The sequence below is a fragment of the Sinocyclocheilus rhinocerous genome, unplaced genomic scaffold (genome assembly GCF_001515625.1).
Source record: "Sinocyclocheilus rhinocerous isolate Xijiao unplaced genomic scaffold, SAMN03320098_v1.1 scaffold277, whole genome shotgun sequence".
Lineage (NCBI taxonomy): Eukaryota > Metazoa > Chordata > Actinopteri > Cypriniformes > Cyprinidae > Sinocyclocheilus > Sinocyclocheilus rhinocerous.
Window position 1 is genome coordinate 81555 of NW_015662923.1, and position 21432 is coordinate 102986.

At 38.7% G+C, this 21432-nt stretch overlaps 1 protein-coding gene across 1 annotated transcript in view; it reads left to right on the forward strand.

Annotated features, from left to right (window-relative positions):
* The first annotated feature begins 823 nt into the window (after positions 1–823).
* LOC107728339 (centrosomal protein of 128 kDa-like) overlaps positions 824–21432 on the forward strand; it is a 42796-nt gene continuing 22187 nt past the window's right edge. The window contains exons 1-13 of the mRNA XM_016538480.1: positions 824–832; positions 1667–1810; positions 4003–4094; positions 4212–4284; positions 4511–4633; positions 7640–7726; positions 12395–12469; positions 12923–13058; positions 13137–13276; positions 13728–13994; positions 18224–18832; positions 19657–19821; positions 20845–21021. Coding sequence (XP_016393966.1) covers positions 824–832; positions 1667–1810; positions 4003–4094; positions 4212–4284; positions 4511–4633; positions 7640–7726; positions 12395–12469; positions 12923–13058; positions 13137–13276; positions 13728–13994; positions 18224–18832; positions 19657–19821; positions 20845–21021 — 2097 coding nt within the window. The remainder of the gene's footprint in view (positions 833–1666; positions 1811–4002; positions 4095–4211; positions 4285–4510; positions 4634–7639; positions 7727–12394; positions 12470–12922; positions 13059–13136; positions 13277–13727; positions 13995–18223; positions 18833–19656; positions 19822–20844; positions 21022–21432) is intronic.

The following is a 21432-nucleotide window of genomic DNA, read 5'->3' on the forward strand; positions in this document are numbered from 1 at the left end:
GCGGGCAAGTTGGCGACGTAGAACGTGGGCAGACATTATGCAAATGTGTTACTTCGTGAGGTAGAGCCCTAACAGAATAACATTCTAATTCCTGAGGACTTGTTTAGGCGATTGCGAGCCGACTCTTTTTTTTTTTTTGATAGACAATTCAGTGAAGTTATTAAATATTTTTCATAATAAAAAATCATAAAAATTATACAAAAATATATATTTTCCAAAATAAGTGCTGTAGTATAACCATCAGGACAGCAGTGATGTGTGAACTGAATTTGGTGACAGTACAGTGTATTACAGTGACGTTATTAAATATTTTTCATAATAAAAAATCATAACAATTATATTAAAATATATATTTTCCAAAATAAGTGCTATAGTATAACCGCAATATTTCAATTAAAAACAGCGTGACATTCTAACGTTTAATGTGAAAAACACTTGAAGTGCCTTTAAAACAGTGATATTAAAAGATCAAAAACTTTTTACTGATGCGTATTTTATACAGGCAAGCAGATGAGCTCGAAATATGAACACAGCACACTAAATGGTTAAGTGTTTTCTTTATAACGGTTTGCTGTGGGAAAATATTAAATGTGAAACTTTGCGCATTGCGTTTATATTCTGGGTTCATCTGCTTGCCTGTGCAGAGTATGCATCGTCAATAATGTGGATACTGAATTTGGTATTTAAATATCACTGACTTACTAATTACTACTTAGTGCAAACCTCGTAAAAATAACTGGCGGTCAGCTGAGAAATGCCCTGTTTTGCCCTCCATGTGGGTGTTTCTATAAGGGTGTGATGTCACGTGAAAACTTTGAATACCATGACTGAGGTGAGACCCATGAGCAAGGCACCGATCCCCAAACTGCTCTCTGCTCTCTTGTATTGCAATGTATAAGCTAGGACACTTTACACAAAATTACATTTAACTTTCTTCTTTTACAAGACAATTGCTGTGTCTCATTTTGAAGACTGCACCCTCCCGAGTTCACGTTTGTCAACCGCATACATCATTGCAGCTGCCTCATTTCAGAAAAGTGACCATTACATTCCAAAGTAAGAAGGAAATTACAATAATTTACACGTCATGAGGAATAACAGTAAATTTGATCATAATTTTCTGAAATAAGACATCTTCAGTGCCAGTTTTGCCAGTGCCACTGACTGAACCATCCGATGAGACAAAATTTGAACTGAATTAAGCTGGATGACGGCACTATTGTCTTCTGTAGAGCTGCTTTACAGCTGAATTGCATCTTGCGACATTGACACTGGTGTTGAACTGAATAGAATCAGCATTGAACTGACTCAAGCTGAATGACAACATTTCTGCCTTTTGTTGAATTGAATTCGCTTCAGATTGATGAACTTCACACTGTTCTTGATCTGAACTGAACCAACACTGCACTGACTTGAGCTAAATGATGACACTATTGTCTTTTAAAGCAGCCTTACAGCAGAATCTGTCTCCATAGTTTGTCTCCATAGTTGATTTTAAAAAATGGATCTGTTTATCTTTGTAAAGCTGCTTTGACAGTATTATATAAAGCACTATAGAAATAAAGGTGACTTGACTTGTCTTGACACGACCTATGTGGCCAACAGATACATCATCTGGAGGGCGCGGCCTTCAAAATAATATCTTTAAGCAGTACATAAGTTCCAGATCTCTGTCACTTGCTCTGTAGATAGGAGGCGCTACCTCCCCACGTCCCCTCTAAGAGATTATGGGACTGCAGGCACAGGTAACAGAAGACGGTCTAGATCTGTCGCTGTGCGTTTCAGAGACTTCGCTCAAGCTGAAGAGCAGGTATGACTGTGTTTCTGAGCCCCAGATTTGTTTAAATTGCAGGATAGGGTTTGTGTTGCGCTGGAGACCCAGCGAGATGGCATGTTATTCAACTCAAAATGGTTTAATACATTGTATAGTGCACCGTGCAGTCATGCATATTTTTTAATAATCCACTTAAATACTTCTTAAATGGAAGGTACTTTCTCATTTTATTTTTTATTTTTTTTAATTTCATATACTTTTTGATGGAATCAAACAAAAGATAAGATTATTCATAACAAATGTCTTAAGTGCAAAAAAAAAAAAAAAACAGATACCAAACCAGGTTCTTTTGGTCATGGAATTTTAGTATTGTGATTATAACCATGGCTTCTTGCTTTATGTCCAGCCCTAAAAATGTCATGGAAATTAAGATCTTAAAAACTTATGGAAATACGTATAGTAAATACTAGTTATCTAGTTCACTACAGTAATTATCATCTATATTGCTTATTTTGAGCGCAGTTTCTTTTGAAGCGTTTTATCTAGTAATCATGAATGTTAATGTCATGAAAAAGTTATGAAAGTTCATTAGTGAAAATATGTGGGGAACCTTCTGCACACTATATATAATTTTACTTAAAAGCAAAACAGTGATACATTATTTATATGTTGCACAGCATCACTTTGTTACATCAGGGACTCTAGCACTAGATATCTTCTAGCACAAGGATTCGTTCATTAATATAACATTTTAATAAAATGTATGTATTTAATATGCAGTAACTGTTATATAAAAGCAGTAAGACCGTCAAGGTTATGATGTAATAATTGTAGTCAAGACTAAATATCATAACTAAATTTACAATATAACATAGCCTACTGTAAATATACCTGCAGTATGAGCACACATCAGTTGAATTCTATATTCAATGTGGCAAGTTGCAGCTGCAGACAACTGTCATGAACATTTCAAAACTGAATCATTTCCACTGAAATTAAGGAATCACGGTTTGCAGAGTACACCATAATTCATTGCTTGGTGTTTGATATTTAAAAACACCCTGCTGATGTAAACGTTATAGCAGAAACTCTACTGGTTGCCACATTTCTGTGTTGCACAAAATGTACCCTCATACTGGCTTCAGTCACACAAAATCCATGCCATAATAATAGTGTCTGGGAGCCTGAGTGAATGTTGACCTATTTCTACAGTCCACAAATGGCTTCATCAGATACAATATTTTTTGACAGCTTGGCTACTTACTTATTGACATGTCTGCGTGATGACTTAATAATCACACATCACTTCTGCCTTTTTTTTTTTCTTGTGTGTGGATTTTATATGGATTACAGTTCATGCTGTGATTTCTAATTCAAAAGAGTTCTCATATGTGTACTCTATTAACTCCAATAAATGTTTAGTCTTCATTTTTACTCTGTGATTTGTACTTTAGGTTTAGTTTTTAGGTTTTCAGTATTTTTTCTAGTTTCATTTATTTTAGTTGTTTTATTATTTAGATATACAATTTTAGATATAAAATACTTAACTATAATTAATTCATAACTCATAGCTGCCAAATTGTGTTCAAATCATTAAATGAGATTAATTAAAATGTTTTCCTACATCTTTAGCTGGTTGTCTACTATCTTAAAATCTTTTAAAACAAAATATTAGTGGGATATATATATATATATATATATATATATGTGTGTGTAATTATATTTATGTTTTGTAAATGTTCTGCCCAATGATGATGCTAACAAAAAGTGCTATAATGCCCTACTGTTGCCTTGGTTACCTTATCAGGGTAAATTATTTCTAAATTTGCTAAGTAGCCCTGTAATAATGTGGGATGTTTAATCAAGGTGGGTTTTAAAGGTAATAAAAACTGAAATGCTCATTTGTTTCTATATTTGTTTCTGTACTCATGATTATCACCTGTTTTTCATAGTTTTGAAGCTTGCTTTGCTCCTATATATGTATAGCCCTGTGGTTTCCTTTGTACTGGTCGGTTATCATTGACACATTGTGTGATTTGTGTGAATACTCCAGCGTCTGGCTAGCAGCCACATCATTACACAGCTAGCAATGCCTTAGCATCCTACCAGAGCACCCGAGCAACCTCATACACAATGTTCTACCAACTACTCAAAACTATTTAGAAACTCCATTGCAATCGTATGGCAAGCACCACTTACATTCAAATCTAATTCCCTGTGTTTCTCAGATTCACTCATTGCATCAGTCCCTCAGAGACCTGCAGAGTGATCAGCTTCGGATGGGTGATGACATTGATAGAGAGATCAGAAGAAGAAACACGTACTTTAATGTTTCTACCGGTCCAAATCAAAGCATCTTGTTTATCGCTGATAATAAATACCTTGTGTGAAAATGCACACATACACACTATGTTTTGTGCATTCTGCCCCTCAAAAGGACTGACATAGAAACCAAGAAGACATTGGAGAATCCTGCAGGCCACATAACGCATTCACAGAAAGAAGAACCTGTAAGTCCTGCTAATGTTACATAGCATGTTGTGTTCACTTTTATTTCTTTTAGTTTAGTTTTAGTTAGCTTGCTGCCTACCACTTTTCTTGCGTCCTGTCATGCAATTGTTGTGCTGGGCATAAATTAGGACCTCTCTTTTGTCTTGCTGTAAGTAGAGTACAGTTTCTAAGGAGACCTGTTGTACAGGACATTGAGTCAGTTTTGAGTTGTGTAATGTATCTTAGGTCTCGTTACGCGTGGAGAGACGTCTACAGGAGATTGAGGATGAGATGCGCTCGGGGCGGCAGGTGCTTTCTGAAAGACATCACAGAGAGAAGCCAAAACGCATGTCTGGTGAACTGCAGGAGGTAGAACATTAAACTAATGCAATATTGTTATTTATTTGCTAATATTTTAAAGGAGTCATATCATTACAGATCAAATTTTCCTCAAAATTCTGAGTTAGAAGTGATTGATGTACCTTGTAAACGTACTGTAACTTCATAACTCAAAACTCCCTACACAGTCCAAAACGTCCATTTAATGAAACCAAGAACTTGGATCAGAACTTTTGCGAGTTTTTGCAAGATGTGGGAATTAGGCCTGTCGCAATAATCAATATATCGACTTATGGCGCAATATATGTACATGACCTCGGAAAAACTGCAGATGGAAAAATATCCATACAAGTTCTTTGTGCATTTTTCGTTTTTCTACTTGTTACTTTGCACTTTTTGTTAGAAAATGTCTTTAAAATGACAATAATATCGCTTATCGCAATTATTTCTGGGGCAATATATCGCACAACAAAAAGTTGTTATCATGACAGGCCTAGTGGGAATCCCAAATACATTAATATATGACCAGCCACATGTTTCTTGTTGGGTGATCAAAAGCTTGTTCCATATAGTGAGGTAATAAAGATAAAGCAGAATAGACACTATTATTCCCTGTATTATACACCCTGACTGTAATTATGAAGCCCATGTCATAGTGGAGTAAAGCACTGTTTCTCATTTCAGAGGCATTGTGTCAAAATACAGACAATGTCATTAGAAGTTAGAAAACTAAATTACCACTAACATCAAAAATAAGGGAAAATCAGGTTAAAAAAATGATACGGTCTCTGGAAGATGGATCTTTGTCACAACACTCACTTTACTGTCATTTGTCTCTGCATTTCAGCTTACTGAGTTATCAGGGAGAAATCATTGTTAAAACCAGTGATCCGACAGAAACTTTAGAGCAAGTTCATGCTGTGCTCCTACCAGCAGGGGGCAGTATCCGCCTGTGTTTGTCGTCCATTAACAATTGCCCTATTTATCTGAGAGGTGACTGAAGAATGGAGCCTAATTTGCATCTTCTCTCCATTGCAGTTTGCTAATGAAAAGGCAGTGTGCCTTAGGCCTAGAGAAATAATGCATTTGTTGCGAAATTACGAGAAACAAACAAGACAAGCAAATCAGGACAGAGAAACAAACACTTAGCACCAAAAGGAGCTGTTTAGAAAAACATTGTGCCACTCTTTTACACACCCATATAATCTAGTCCGCTGTTAGAGCAGTGAATGATGTCGCTGCAGCATTTCACAAAGTGATTTAGACTAAGGAATGCTTCCTCAAAACACATACCTAACATAAAGACAATGATTCAATGGCATCAGTTGCATTGTTTGTGGCTGGGCGGCACCTTAATGTGATATTATTTGAGTTGTGGTCTGTCTATGATAAAATGAATCTGATGAATATCTGATAAATAGCATTCCAGCTGTTTCTTACAAAAACACATTCAGCAAATAAATGTTGTGCTCCATATGCATGCTGGAATCACACGTGCTGGTTTTTCACATTAAATGGCATGTGGCACAAAATATATGTCTGTTACCATTACAAATTAAAGGCCTGGTTTCAAAGACAGGGCTTAGACTAAGCCAGGATTAGGTCATAGTTCAATTAGGACATTTAAGTAATTTTTATAAACATGCCTTAGAAAAAAACATTACTGGTGTCCATCTTGAGACAAAATAAAGGCATTGATATATTTTAAGTTGAAACAGCTCAGAATTAAGTTTTAGTCTGGGACTAGGCTTAAGCCTTGTCTGTGAAACCCGGGGAAAGGGTTTTATTTTGAAATCTAAAAAAAGTGAATTAAATAAACTCCGTATAAGTTTGCCCAGTTGTTTATCAAACTCTAGTACAATACATATAAATGCAATCAGTGGTCTACTGAATACTACTTAATGGTGCCTTCTAAGGCAAGCATTATAATTACAACTGCTTATACTAAGGGTTATGGCTTTGGAACAAACCCTGTGGCTTTTATTGCTGCCAGTCAGTACAGTATAAGCAGTTTAATTTTAGTGGTTCTTACGCTTTTTGTGCTCTAGACATAAATGAGGTTGAGGAAATGTTTTTGCATTATTTTTCTACGCAATCAGAATTGTGATTTTTTTTTAATGGACAATAAAACGGACGAAACCGCAGTAGACTTACATTGAAGGAGGGAAAATTAACCTTATCTAGAGAACAGAATATAGCATTGTGGTGATGGGTTTTGCACAAGACCACCATTTACATTTTTATTATTATTATTTTTTTTTAGGAAATGTAAAACATTGTATTGTATTATATTATATTATATTATTTTATATCATATTATATGCTTGCATATTCAAAAAAGGTGCTCAATAATAAACAAAAACTTTATTTGCCTTTTATTACTGAATACATTTTACTTTTTTATGCACATTACACCCATATTCTTTGTAGATATACTTACTTAAAAAATTTATTTACAAGTATATGTCCGTTTATACCTAAATACATACTAAACCTCAAGTGGTGCTGAAAATGCCAATACATTTGCAAACCTGCAGCCGATGTCATTACATATGCTTGATACAAAAAGACAAATTTAGTTAATAAGTAATGTATTTTAGTTAAACCACACTGTACTGGCAGAAAAGCACAAGTGCTCTATTTACTCCCAGGGATCAAGAAAAGCTATCTATCCATCCATCCATCTTTTGTAGTGCTAGTTACACACTGGGCAAAGTTACGTCCAGTGGACGTCTTTTTGAAGTCTTTGCACACGTTGAAAAGACGTCCACTGAGGAGCCAGAATGAAAGTTTTTATGACGTCTTTTTTGGCGTGTTCTGCGTGTCCAATATAGACATTCATGGTTAAAAACTAGTTCAAATGTGGTCAGTGGACATTATTTTCAACATCATTTAGATTTTAGATTAGATTTAGATTAATAAATAGATGTTTAGATTTAGACATAATTTATACTGTTTCTGGACCAAATGAACACTCAGTGATGCATTAGATTTAAACTCATGTTATTTCAATGTAATTTCCATGTATACTGAAAGGCTTTGAGAAGACATGACGCCCAAACCCCGGAAGCTGATGAGAACTTCAGAAATAGACTGCAGAGATCAGAGAATGAGAGAAGCAAGGTGTGTGTGTCTTTGATATTGACTCAACGTGCACAAATGGCATAAATATATTATTAATCTCAGTGACTCGTGGTATTCAGATTATGTAAGCAGTGATTACATCTAATAGGGTTCTGTAAGTTTGAACCTAAACAGTCATTTAAATTTTGTGCCAGAGTGTTTTAATTTTTTGTTTTGTTTTTATAAATCAACTTTAATGCATGTAGCATCTTGGATCCCATAACAGTGCTTGACCGTAGTAATGTACTGTTGATAAAATGCATGTGTTGAAGCAGATAGGTGATTCTTCAATTAAGGAAATTTATGTACCTTAGAATGTTTAGTAGTATTTTAACATAAAAAGCATATTAGAGAAAACAAACAAACAATCATTTTGATTATCTTCAAGCTCTAAATGTACATAATAATAATAATATGGTGAATGCCTTCAGCGTGACCGGTGTCTGAAGCATACATCTAAAAACGACAATAACATTGGCTGGCGACAGCCTATGACGTCATTACTCTACACAGTACAAAAGGGCGCCGGGATAACACGTCATCCTCTTCTTCGTCTTCAGTGACCGTTTGTTTATGTTAGCGTTAAGCCAAGCACAACTAGGAGTGCATGTTTTCTCGCCAGTGGCTTTGCTCTGATACCTGCAGTTTCACACGACTCGCGTGCTGTGTGTGTGGTGAAGAGCAGGCACGTTCAGCTCTCGAGGGAGTTGGATGCGCTCTGCATTCATTGCTTATTTTTTGTGAGGGATAAGCATGAACTGAACGCACTCCTCTCACGAGGAGACGACTTGTGCTTATCTTACCTGGCAGGGGAGACACGATGATCAAGAAGGTGGTTCACCCAGGGTGAGGCTCGGCCATTGCACTCTGGTTGTGCTGACCGCTGCGAATTCCCCAAATGTGGGAATCTCGACTGCATAAGGCGTGTTCTGCGTGTCCAATATAGACATTCATGGTTAAAAACTAGTTCAAATGTGGTCAGTGGACATTATTTTCAACATCATTTAGATTTTAGATTAGATTTAGATTAATAAATAGATGTTTAGATTTAGACATAATTTATACTGTTTCTGGACCAAATGAACACTCAGTGATGCATTAGATTTAAACTCATGTTATTTCAATGTAATTTCCATGTATACTGAAAGGCTTTGAGAAGACATGACGCCCAAACCCCGGAAGCTGATGAGAACTTCAGAAATAGACTGCAGAGATCAGAGAATGAGAGAAGCAAGGTGTGTGTGTCTTTGATATTGACTCAACGTGCACAAATGGCATAAATATATTATTAATCTCAGTGACTCGTGGTATTCAGATTATGTAAGCAGTGATTACATCTAATAGGGTTCTGTAAGTTTGAACCTAAACAGTCATTTAAATTTTGTGCCAGAGTGTTTTAATTTTTTGTTTTGTTTTTATAAATCAACTTTAATGCATGTAGCATCTTGGATCCCATAACAGTGCTTGACCGTAGTAATGTACTGTTGATAAAATGCATGTGTTGAAGCAGATAGGTGATTCTTCAATTAAGGAAATTTATGTACCTTAGAATGTTTAGTAGTATTTTAACATAAAAAGCATATTAGAGAAAACAAACAAACAATCATTTTGATTATCTTCAAGCTCTAAATGTACATAATAATAATAATATGGTGAATGCCTTCAGCGTGACCGGTGTCTGAAGCATACATCTAAAAACGACAATAACATTGGCTGGCGACAGCCTATGACGTCATTACTCTACACAGTACAAAAGGGCGCCGGGATAACACGTCATCCTCTTCTTCGTCTTCAGTGACCGTTTGTTTATGTTAGCGTTAAGCCAAGCACAACTAGGAGTGCATGTTTTCTCGCCAGTGGCTTTGCTCTGATACCTGCAGTTTCACACGACTCGCGTGCTGTGTGTGTGGTGAAGAGCAGGCACGTTCAGCTCTCGAGGGAGTTGGATGCGCTCTGCATTCATTGCTTATTTTTTGTGAGGGATAAGCATGAACTGAACGCACTCCTCTCACGAGGAGACGACTTGTGCTTATCTTACCTGGCAGGGGAGACACGATGATCAAGAAGGTGGTTCACCCAGGGTGAGGCTCGGCCATTGCACTCTGGTTGTGCTGACCGCTGCGAATTCCCCAAATGTGGGAATCTCGACTGCATAATTTATGGTAGTGGGGGACTGTATTCGCGCTCTCCCATTAATTTTTTAGGGGGAAGTCGTGGCCTAATGGTTAGAGAGTTGGACTCATAACCTAAAGGTGAGTTCGAGTCTCGTACCAGCAGGGATTGTAGGTGGGGGGAGTGAATGTATAGCGCTCTCCCACCTTCAATACCACGACTGAGGTGCCGTTGAGCAAGGCACCGAACCCCCAACTGCTCCCCGGGCGCAGCAACAAAAAATGGCTGCCCACTGCTCCGGGTGTGTGTGTGTTCACTGCTGTGTGTGTGCACTTAGGATGGGTTAAATGCAGAGCACTAATTCCGAGTATGGGTCACCATACTTGACCACATGTCACGTCACTTTATCGTGATGCATTTGCGGGACTACTGAGGGGGAGGTGAGTAGTTCACCATTTACCCGAGTTTGTTGATAGCGTTTGCTTGAGTGCGCTCGCCTCTCGCGGGAATAGCTATACATTCGCGGCAGCGGTTCCCGTTCTCGCTTGATTTCCGAGGTAATCTAGCACGACAGCGTGTTTAGCTCCCGTGGGAGCTGAATACATGCTGCGCGTTGCGGTCGCGGTGAGAATTGTCTGCCCATTGCCGTGATTCGCGGTTGATGGGCAGAACATGGAAAAAACCTGACGGGAAATTTCTCCCTATCAGTAATTTCCTTTTGTTCAAACTTATAGGAGTGTATAGTTTGGATCTGTCTGCAGTTGTTGGACAGATGATTTTTTTCATGTCCTTCTCAGATAACCACATTATACTGCACTCCGGCTTGATTAACCCTTCCTTTTGCGATCCCCTTTTAAGCTGGATCCCATTCCTGATGTTCCAGTTGCGGTCAATCTGCTCCCCGGACATGGCTGTGCTCCCCTCACTGCGGGAGGGTCTTTTATGAGCTCGCTGGTCCTGGGCATGTTATGTGAGTCTTTCTCTCTACTTGAGAGTTAGGTACTTTGCCCCTGGGCTATTGATCGCTTCGGTCGAGCTGGGTTCCTCTCCCTTAGCTAAGGGTCGAGCCCTCCGCTCTTTGAGCTCTGTGACAGCGACATCAGGTAGTTTGGCCATTTGCTGCCTCCCTGATTAGTTGCCCCTATTTGGTAGAGCCTAGCAGTGCTCCCCTCACCTTAGAGGGTTACCTTTGAGCATGCTGCTCGCAATTGAGCATCTGAGGCCTCCTCTCATGGAAAAGCAGGTCCTACGCTTTTGGAGCTCAATTGAGCAGCAGCCTCAGGTTGTTAGGCTGCTCTATTTGTTGGTGAGTTTAGCAGTGCTCCCCTCACCTTAGAGGGTTACCTTTGAGTATGCCACCCCCAATTGAGTGTCTGAGGTCTCCTCCGCTCCTTAGAGCTCCATTGAGCAGCAGCCTTAGGTTGTTAGGCCTCTCTTTGCCTCCTTGTTAGGCTGCTCTCTTTGTTGGTGAGTTTAGCAGTGCTCCCCTCACCTAGAGGTTCACCTATGAGCACGCTGCTCCCAGTTTGAGATGCTATGGTAAGTGCACACGCTGAGCTTCTGTGCACTTTCTAAAATCCACATTGTGGTAAGTGTGCACGCTAGGCATTCTGCGCACTTTCTAAAATCCTGTATGGTAAGGTTATGCGCTGTCAGCCTCGTTTCCTTTCTCAGAGTTGGTTAGGCCTAGGTTTTCACCTTGGGCTCCACTCAACCCATGTATCCCTGTTGGTACATTTCTGAGCAGGGTGTTGCTACCAAAGATCTGTCGAGTCAGTTCTTTGAGCAAGCTCATTCAGAGCCGGCAGTAGCCCCCTGGGTGACAGGCCAGGGTCTGGTTTTAAGACACCTGGCCGTATCCCCTCAAAGGAATCTCTTTCTTCTGAGAGACACTGCGTCCTCTAGTTTCCTTGCCATGTTTCGGACGCAAGCTTCAGACGAAGAAGCGGATGACGTGTTATCCCCTTTTATACTGTGATCGCGCAGGGTAATGATGTCATAGGCGTCATAGGCTGTTCTCCTTCTCAGGGAACCATGGTTACCATGGTTTTGCAGACTCAAACACAACTTCCAATATGAGTGATGCTATTGGAGGCAGACATTGGTGACAATAACCAATTAGCTTTTAATGGGTTTTCCTATGCTTAAGTAAAATAAGGAAGCTAAAGAGTCTGTGTTTGTTAAATATAACTCTTTTTTTTCCTCATTAAAGCTACATCGTCTTGCTGTGGCAAGCCCTGAACATATACTGTATACATCACACATATTTACTTGGTGAACTAAGTCAGTCTGTTGCTTAGGCGCATACATGGTACTCTTATTTCTATTTTGATTAGCTGCCAAAATGGTCTGGAGAGAAATTTCAGGCAAGGTCTGGAGAGAAAAGGCCAAGATTTCAACAAATCCAGTTGATAGATGTGACCAAAACCAAAATCGAGTTGTTTTGAGTGTGGTGAGACGACTCCTTAAGTGGGTTGTTTCTCTTATCAAAATAAGCTGGAAATTAGAACAGACCACATGTCAGTGAGAATTGTGTCACTGTGAAATCCTCAACAGATGCAGCAGGAGTTGGAGAGACTCAGAAAGCAGCTGCATCAATCAGAAGGTGGACGAGACACCCTTCTTCAGAAGGTGATCTCTTCCCTTTTTCCACTGATTTATGTTTTTCTACAGCACTGACTGATGCAGAGATGTAATCAGCCACCTTTGTTATCTAAACCTAAAGTTTTCATCTTCAATTTGGAATCATGGAATCAAAGACTTGGAATGTAGTGCACTAGTAGCATAGACTATATTTATAAAACATGCTTTTGCATCCTTTATGTGCTTGAAATTAGGGCTGTGGCTATTTAAAAAAAAAAAAATTTTATGCTTTTTAGAAGCTTGACCTGATTAATTATTATTAATCTCAGGATATGGAATGAATGGCCTCATGGACAATAATTGCATGGAAGAGAGTCAACAGCACAATTCTTAAAAATGTTTTGTCTTCGATTGAAGAGATTTATATAGGTTTGGAACAAGAGGGAGGAGTAAATGAGTATTCATTTTTTTAATGTGTGGGTCTCTGCTGTTGGCCTGCAGATGGATGACATGCGTTCACAGCTTCTGAGGATGGAGAAGGAGCGTTTAGATTTGCAAAGGGAGTTGTCTTTACTCCTGTCTCAGCAGAGAAGTGCAAGGAGACAGCAGGAGAGAGGAGTCACAGGCCTTGACAGCGGTAACATATGTTGAGTGAGTTTCAAGTGTTTTGTGAATTGTATACTGTTTAACCACTATGTGTATGTGTTTCCCCCAGGACACACAGAGCTGGAGAGAGAGATTGAAGACCTGCGGGTGCAGTTGGGTAGAATCAGTGTTTCTAGTGAGGTGGAAGGCCTGAAAAAATGTGTAGAACGAAAAGAGAGAGAGAAAACTCAACTTGCTTTCCGGGTTGAGGTTTGTGTGTTTGATATTGTTTTGTGCAAGTGCTCAACAGGTTTGATGTCATCTCTAGTAAGCTTTCAGTTTTCAAAATGGATTCATTAAAATGCAGTGAGAGAGGAGGCATAGAGGAGCTATGTTTGTGTCCCAGAGCACAGATATATATATATATATATATATATATATATATATATTAACACCGCTTTGGATGGAAAAATATGTTTCTTATTGAATAACACAAAATATTGTAATACATTTTTTTTGTACAAGATCATTTATCCATTTAGCATTCAAAAATTTCAGATGACTGCTTTGATCACTATTTTATCTTTTTGCCTTTTCTTTTTATTTTCTTTCATCCATTTTTCCATTCTGTCTTTCCTTCATTCTTTTTTTTTGTTTGTTTGTTTTTTGTTATTGCTTTGTTCATTCTGTCTTTTATTCATAATTTCCTTCATCTCTCTAGGCTCTTTCTGCAGATCTGGAGCGACGTGAACAGCAGCAGTTGAAGATGTTGGCCCAACTGAAGGAGATCCAGTCTCGTTCAGAGGAAAATGTGTCAGAATGTGGCCGTCTGGAGGCTCAGCTGATCGAGAGCAAGAGAAGGAGAGAGGAGCAACGCTCTAAAGCTCAGGAAGCAGTCCGACAGTGGAAGACTAAGTGCAAGAACCTGGAGCGAGAACTTCAGGAGCTAAAGGATAAGAGCAGAAACGACACTGATAAAGATAAACAGGTGAGACTTAACAACACGTGGGTGTGATCCAAAATTAGTTTTTTGCCATACTTTTTTAGTACCACCTTGGCTGAGGTTCCAAGTGAGCCGTTCCGATACTAAAATGTGATGCGTGATCACTGCAGATCACTGATTGGTCAGAGAGAATCATCACTACCAGCGTCACTGGATTTGCGACATGATACACCAAACCCACTAGATTTAAATAGTTAGCAACAGCCACCAGAGTATCATTTGTTCGCACAACTTTTTTTAACGACTTGCTTTAAACGACCATCACATGCAACTTTTTAAAAAGAAATAGCTGTATCATAGTCAGTAGACGAGCTGGCAGTGCAACTATTACGATCAGTCTATAATCCCACCCACTTTGAAGCGGTACTAGGCATGGGCCGGTATGAGATTCTGACGGTATGATAACCTTAGATAAAAAAAATATCACGGTTTCACGTTATTGCGATTACAGCTAAAAAAAGTTTAAAAAAAACAACAACTATTTTTTCCACTGAACACATATTTTATTTTTAAGAAACACATAGAACATTTTGGAACAGTAAATATGTCAGGCTAAATAATTAGAATAAATAATTATATTCTTCTTAATTAAATGCAGTCACTTAAGTGAGCCTAAACCTGCAGCTCAACAATAATCAGAACATAAATTATTTTCTTAAAAAAAAAAAAAATCCCTATAAATTAAAAAAATGCAGTCACTTAAGTGAGCCTAAACCTGCAGCTCAATAATCAAAAATATAATCAAAACATAATTTCTGTAAAAAAAATTAATTAATTAATAAAAAAATGCAGTCATAAACCTGCAGCTCAACAAGGTTTTTGGAGACATGCTCGCTTTCTAAATGCGTGATTTTGAACAGATGTAAACAATAGGGCCTTTCGCACCGCGGGAACCTTTTCATAGTACCTGAACTAATTGTGGAACTACCCACTTTTACGCAATCGCGTAAATCGTGCGTTTACATCTCCATCTCCATTATAAAAAGACATCGCTGTCGGCCGCTTCAGAGTTCCTGCTGCCGGTGCGAATGCAACCAGGAAAACGGCCCGAGGGAGAAATTGGTTCTCTAGGAACTAGCCAGCAGCTAAATTTAATTATTGTACTAAATCGCAGGAAAGTACAGTACGTACTTTATACTGCTATTCCTCACTCTGTGAAGTAACGTGAGGGAGGAAACTAGTTGACGTTAGCTAGTTAATTAGCCATGTTATCTGCCTCGGTAGCAAGCCAAATAGTATTTATTTCAACACTGAAACAAATGGCGGGTGGGTTTCTGTTTTGATCGGGGGTGAAAGAGGGAGAAATGAAGATGACACAGATATATAGTTTTTGTTCGACCTATTTTATGTTGGAAGTATTTATTTAGCGATCGGCGCTAAAACGTCATCTGTACGGAACATCATTGTGTACGGAACATGGTTAGTCTACGTTACCCGAAAAATTCCCATACGACAGACTTCGTCTTTTTGGAAGTATTTATTTAGCGATCGGTGCTAAAACGTCATCTGTACAGAACATCGTTGTGTACGGAACATGGTTAGTCTACATTACCCGAAAAATTCCCATATGACAGACTTCGTCTTTTTCGACGGGGGAAAAAGTTCCATGGATTCATCTCCTTCGGCCATCCTACACACAGGTGACTCTGACCGCTCACACCAACCAGAGGGAGATGGGTCATATAACTCGTTACGCTCTTCATTGCACACAACTGAGGGAGTCCTGCACTTTCCGTCTTTGACGACATGTAAAAAAACTGCACATACCGCAGGAACGGTATAACGGAAAATTTTAGTGGTTTTGAAACCATGACTTTTCCAAACCGCGGTATACCTTGAAACCGGTTATCGTCCCATGCCTAAGCGGTACTAAACTGCATTTGAAAAGCAAACCGAGCGAGCCGAGTAAAGTGAACAGAGCTGAGTCGTACCACACAGTTCTAACTGATAACGTAAATCTAGGCTATGCACTGCTGGTTTCGGAGCAAAACTATAACATTTCATTTACTGCCGCGTTTCATTCGACAGCGGATGTTCTACTTACTTGCCGGTAACCTACCAAAAAAAAAAAAGCTTGATGAGTTTAGGTTTGAAAATGATCAAAATTAATAAAAAAAAAGTAAAAAAGAAATAAAAGAAAATGTAAATATTAGCATTGTATTTTTAAGTGTGCTATAAAATAATTGTATTTTTATTTAATACCCACTTTTATCTATTTTATCATCACATTTTGTTTATTGTTTTATTTTATTTTGTAAAAAAAAACAAAATAAATAAATTGCAATAATATTATTATTACTTTTTAATTTTTTTTTATAGTTATATTTAATGGGTCACACTAGTCGCAGTATGAGCACAAACCAAATTTCCAGGTACTCTCATGAGAACCAGACTGAAAAACTTAAGTGCATCCCTGTCAATGGGTTTTTCAGCTATTTTTTTTCGTCCACCTTGTGAATGACAGATAATTTCTAAAAATACTAGAACACCTCTATGCAATAACCCAAATAATTTCAAAGTCCCTTTAAGGCATGTCACTCGGTGGCCATCTTTGAAACGCCTCTCGGGCATGCAAGTGCAGCTCCTATCTATTTGAATGGGGAAACATCAAATTCTCCAAAACTGTTCACCAAGCTTAAGATTAAATTTCATATTTGAAATCACTACTGAAATCTGACAACAACTGTCTCATAAATGTTGTTTGCTTTGTTCAAATAGCATTAATAAAAGCTTATTTTTCAGGCTAGACCAGCCAGTGCAGTGCACTAACTGTTTCTATAGCAACTGGGACTTCTAACGGCAGCTGCAGTGACACAATGACTTTACCGATTAATTCAATTCAATTCACGATACAAATCGTTACAAAGCAACTTTACAGCAAATTAAGTTTCTACAATATTTAGTGGTAGCTTATCAGTGGTGACTGTCAGTTAATGTACATATGGCAGAAATGTACGGGAAAATCAATTAAAGATGTAATCAATTAAAGACGTAATCAAACAGACGATGAACACTATTAACAGCAATTATTATATGATGCAATCAAACTAATAGCAAAATGTGGTAGTTCTGTATCTTGTTTCAGGGTTGGCATCATCTGAGCTCCTCTGAGGGGTTGGCATCATCTCTTCTCAGGTGTTCTGGATCCAGACTGAAGCTTGTGTAAATATGGAGCGCAGCGTCCTGGAGATGTTGTCCGACATGAGTTCCGCTTCGGCAGCACTGGTCAATACATTGATTTCTATAAAGTGAAGCATTAGCTTCAGCTTTTCCCCCTGTTGTTTATCCCAGCATTTACCCCTGACGTCACTAGCTCCGCCTTTGCGCCATAGCTCGTGATGGAAGAGAAGATGAGTCGTTTTGAGGGGGAGGGGTGGTTAACGTTTTTGATTAAAGATTACGAGGGCACATGAATTTAAAAAAAAATAATGAAGTGCACGGATAAATTATTTATAATAAACACTACAGTATTCCATTAAAAAAATAAGAATTTTCAATTTTGATTTCATGGTGAGTTTAAAGCCCCGTTCACACCAAGTACGATAACTATAAAGATAACAATAAAGATATAGTTCTAAAAATCGTTCTCAATATTAAAGAATAGCAGGGTCCACACCACAGCTATAACGATAAAGGCACAGAGAAACGATATTGTTGAAATCACAATTTTTTTTTCTCCTGCTGATGAACGATAAAATCATTGACACCCAGTCAGAATCAATCCTGCTGTCACGAGTTTGAGAATTTAAAGCGGCAGACGCATGTGCGCTTAGAATAAACAGACGATATCGTCCGCTGGTGTGGACGCTAATATCGTTATCTTTACATCTTTGGTGTGAACAGGGCTTTACTCAGAAGGCGGGGCTTCATTCGATAGAGCGGCCATATTGAGCGTTGCATTTTTTCCCCATTCAAAACTATACAAGTGACACATCTTGGGTATTCTATAGTCTTTGATAATTTCAGTTATTGTTCACATCTGTAGTACAAACTGCATTGGACACTTACATTACACATCAAGGATAAAGAAAAAATGCAAGGAATAGTAAAAGTGATGCACTTTTTGAAAATGAAATAATGTTTAAAACAGTTGTAAAAGTGTACAAACAGATACATTTACATTTGTAAATCTGCATTTGCTAAGGATTTTTACATAATTTTTTTGGCATTATATCTTGCTTTTTTATGTGTATTTAATCTGTTCTGTCCTTCAGAGCAAAGAGAGAGAGGGCATTCTTAGCCAGCAGCTAGAGGGTGTGCGACAACAGCTGGCTGATGCTCTCAGACGCCTCGCTCAGCATGAAGAGGATGTACGCCGCTGTAATGTGGATCTTACTGAAGCTCGTTCACAGCTTGTCACTTTAGAACTAGAGCTCCAAGAGGCCCGGGAAACCTTGAGAAGCCTGGAAGAGGAGGCACAGAAGCAGATCTCCTTACAGGTCCGTATGAGAGAGGAGAACATCAGGCTGCAGAAACGTGTGGAACTCCAGCAGCAGAGGAAAGAGGAGGAGCAGAGATCTCTGTTGGATCTCCAGGGCTCAGTCAAGAACCTGAGCGCTGCAAGAGCTGACCTTGCTGCCAAACTCGCTGAAGTGGAGAGCTCCAAGAAGGATCTAGAAAAACAGCTCGCTGCAGCTCAGGAAGAGAGCTTCTCTTTTGGACGACAGCTGGAACTGGAGAGGCAGGTCCATCAGAAGGAGCTAAGCCACCTCCGAACGATCCAGCAAGAAGGAAAAGCCCAAAAGGACAGAGATCTACACGACATGCTGAGATTATATCAGCGAGAGCGAGAAGAACTGGAGGCTTTCGTCAGAGACCTTAAGGTTTGAATATTAATCACAGAACCTGTCTGTACATGATTAGAGGAATAGTTTACCCAAAATTAAAATTATTTCAATATTTACTCACCCTTATGTCCTTCCAAATCTGTAAAGTTATTTACAGTTTTTCTGTGCAGGGCTTGACATTAATGGTTGTCTGCTTGTCCAGGACAAACAAACAAACACAAATAAAATTAGGATTAAAAAAAAAAACTTTTTAAATGAGGTATAGAGGCAGCATACATCTATCATATATTCAAAAGCTGATTGAAAACAAGAAGCATGCATATGCAAATTTTGATTGCAAGAAAAGGTCAAACGAGCATCACTATGAAACCTATGTACAGCTTGTTTGGACTACTTTTTTTTTTTCTGAAGCACTATGAGCTGTCGCTGTATGCCAGGAGCTGTGTAATAATTAATTCTTTTTTTATGTTCCAATGGAAAAAATGTCAGCATACGAGCTTGGAACAACAAGGATTTTTTGATGAACTATTTTTTTTAATTGCTCTTATTTCCACATAAATTGCCACAAGTACATTCTCCATTTTAGATTAACAACAGACCCAACGGGAAGGTGCTGTCTATAGCGCAGACAAAGCTATTTTTAAATGCCCTTCTTTATGCAAGGGGTTGCATTTTGGCTGGAGCTTGCTGTAGGCTTGAATATTTAAACCTGTTGTGTTGTTTGTTGCCTCTGTAGGGTAATATAAGCAGGTTTTTACCAGAGAGCACGATTGTGCCCAAAGGGATCTTAGAAATCTACAATTATTTCTAAGAAGAAATGAAGAAAACAATGTGATAATATTGTTTCTTTGCTTGTGTAGTCGGAGGCAGTGGCCGATAGTGAACTGAGGAGAGCTCTGCAGCTGAAGCTGGACAAAATGAGGACTGAATGTGATAAACTGACGGAGCAGCTGAGCACCAGCGAGGAGAATCATGCTAAGCTCCTCCGCAAATGTCATGCCCTCAAAAAAGTGCTGGATGTGAAGGTAAAGATTAAGAAAATAGACAGGAGAACACATGGCACATAGAAGCAAACACAACAAAAAAGCCATGTGTTCTCACAAGACATGACAACACAAAAACATCCAATGAGAACCCTTACGAGCTGCGTGTTCACACAAAACAAGACAACATGAAAGTATGCAGCAACACGAGCCATGTGCTACACTGAACATGGCAACACAAGAACGCCTGGCCAAAAAAAAGCCAGGCTCTCGACAAAAACTTCGAGGCAAAAGCACGTGTTGAGGGAATGAGCACTGAACAGAAAAATAAAAACATGGAGCATGAATGTCCGAACCCCGACACGGAACCAAAACTAAACTAGACAGTGCCGGGATCTGAAAACCACATTCTTTGCTTAAATTACTTTAAATACTAGGACCTAAAGTGTACATATCAGTACTTTAAAAAAAAAGTTACTCTGCCCCAGTGACAGTTTTGTACATTATATTCTGACAGTGTATAAGCTACTCCTTCAAAATAAGCCTGGAGCCGTATTCTTGAAATACTTCATTGTTGTTTTATAAAGGTTTTATAAACATTCCCAGGAGACAGAAAAGTGGCTTCTGGACACATTCAGTGCAAAGAAGAGAATCTAATCAATAGTACAGGCAAAAGTTCTCTTCAAAAATGAACAAAGTGTCATCAGTGAAAATTATATTTCATAAAAAGCATATACTTTATTCAAGCCACAAAACTTATTACTGAAACACACAATGCACAATCTTCAAGTACCAATATGTAGCAATTTTGAATAGATTTTTTATACAGTGGTAACTATATAACCATTAGCCTACAACAATAAAAGAGGTTAGATCAATATGGACACATGTAAGTGTGTTTCTCTCACTAGTTGGGAAATGTTGTGCCTGCACACATATCTCAGTGTCTCAGATGTTGTCTTAAAGGCACAATATGTAATTTTTTGCCACTAGAGGGTGCGTATTCAAAACAAACAAAGAAACAAAGAAATCTTACATATTGTGCCTTTAATGTCTCCTCTGTAGGTAAAGCTAGCAGAGAGGGAGGAGGAGAGGAGGCAGAGTGCAGGGCACTCCATGGCGGAGCTGCATGAGAGGGTCACAGGCCTCCAGACGGAGCAGGAGTCCATCCTCCATGCCGTAGGGACTCAGATTGACTCAGCTTGCCAGTTCTTGTCAAAAGACTCAGCCGCCAAGCTTGAAGTACCCACACACACACACACACTACAGTACACTACAAAAAACATATGTTGCAATATAGTAAAAGCTGCATCCAAATTTGTATACTGTCAGAGTATGTACTGCTTTTTCTGAAGAACTTACTACTTATAAAGTACGTGTAGTGTGAATGAAATCTGGACATGCTACAAATGCCATGTTGGCATGTGATTTATGATGTCCACTATGTCACTAGCTTTCAGTCCACCTATTTTTATGCACATTTTGGGATATCTCTTAAAAAACGGTGGATGGAAACACCAAGATGTGCATAAATTCTAAAAATATATATTTTTAAAAAGTCATGTGATTTTGTGCGATGGGACGGCATAACTGGACTAATAAATGGACCGATCTTGTTGCACGCCATCTAAAATGCCTGAGCCAAAGTCTGTC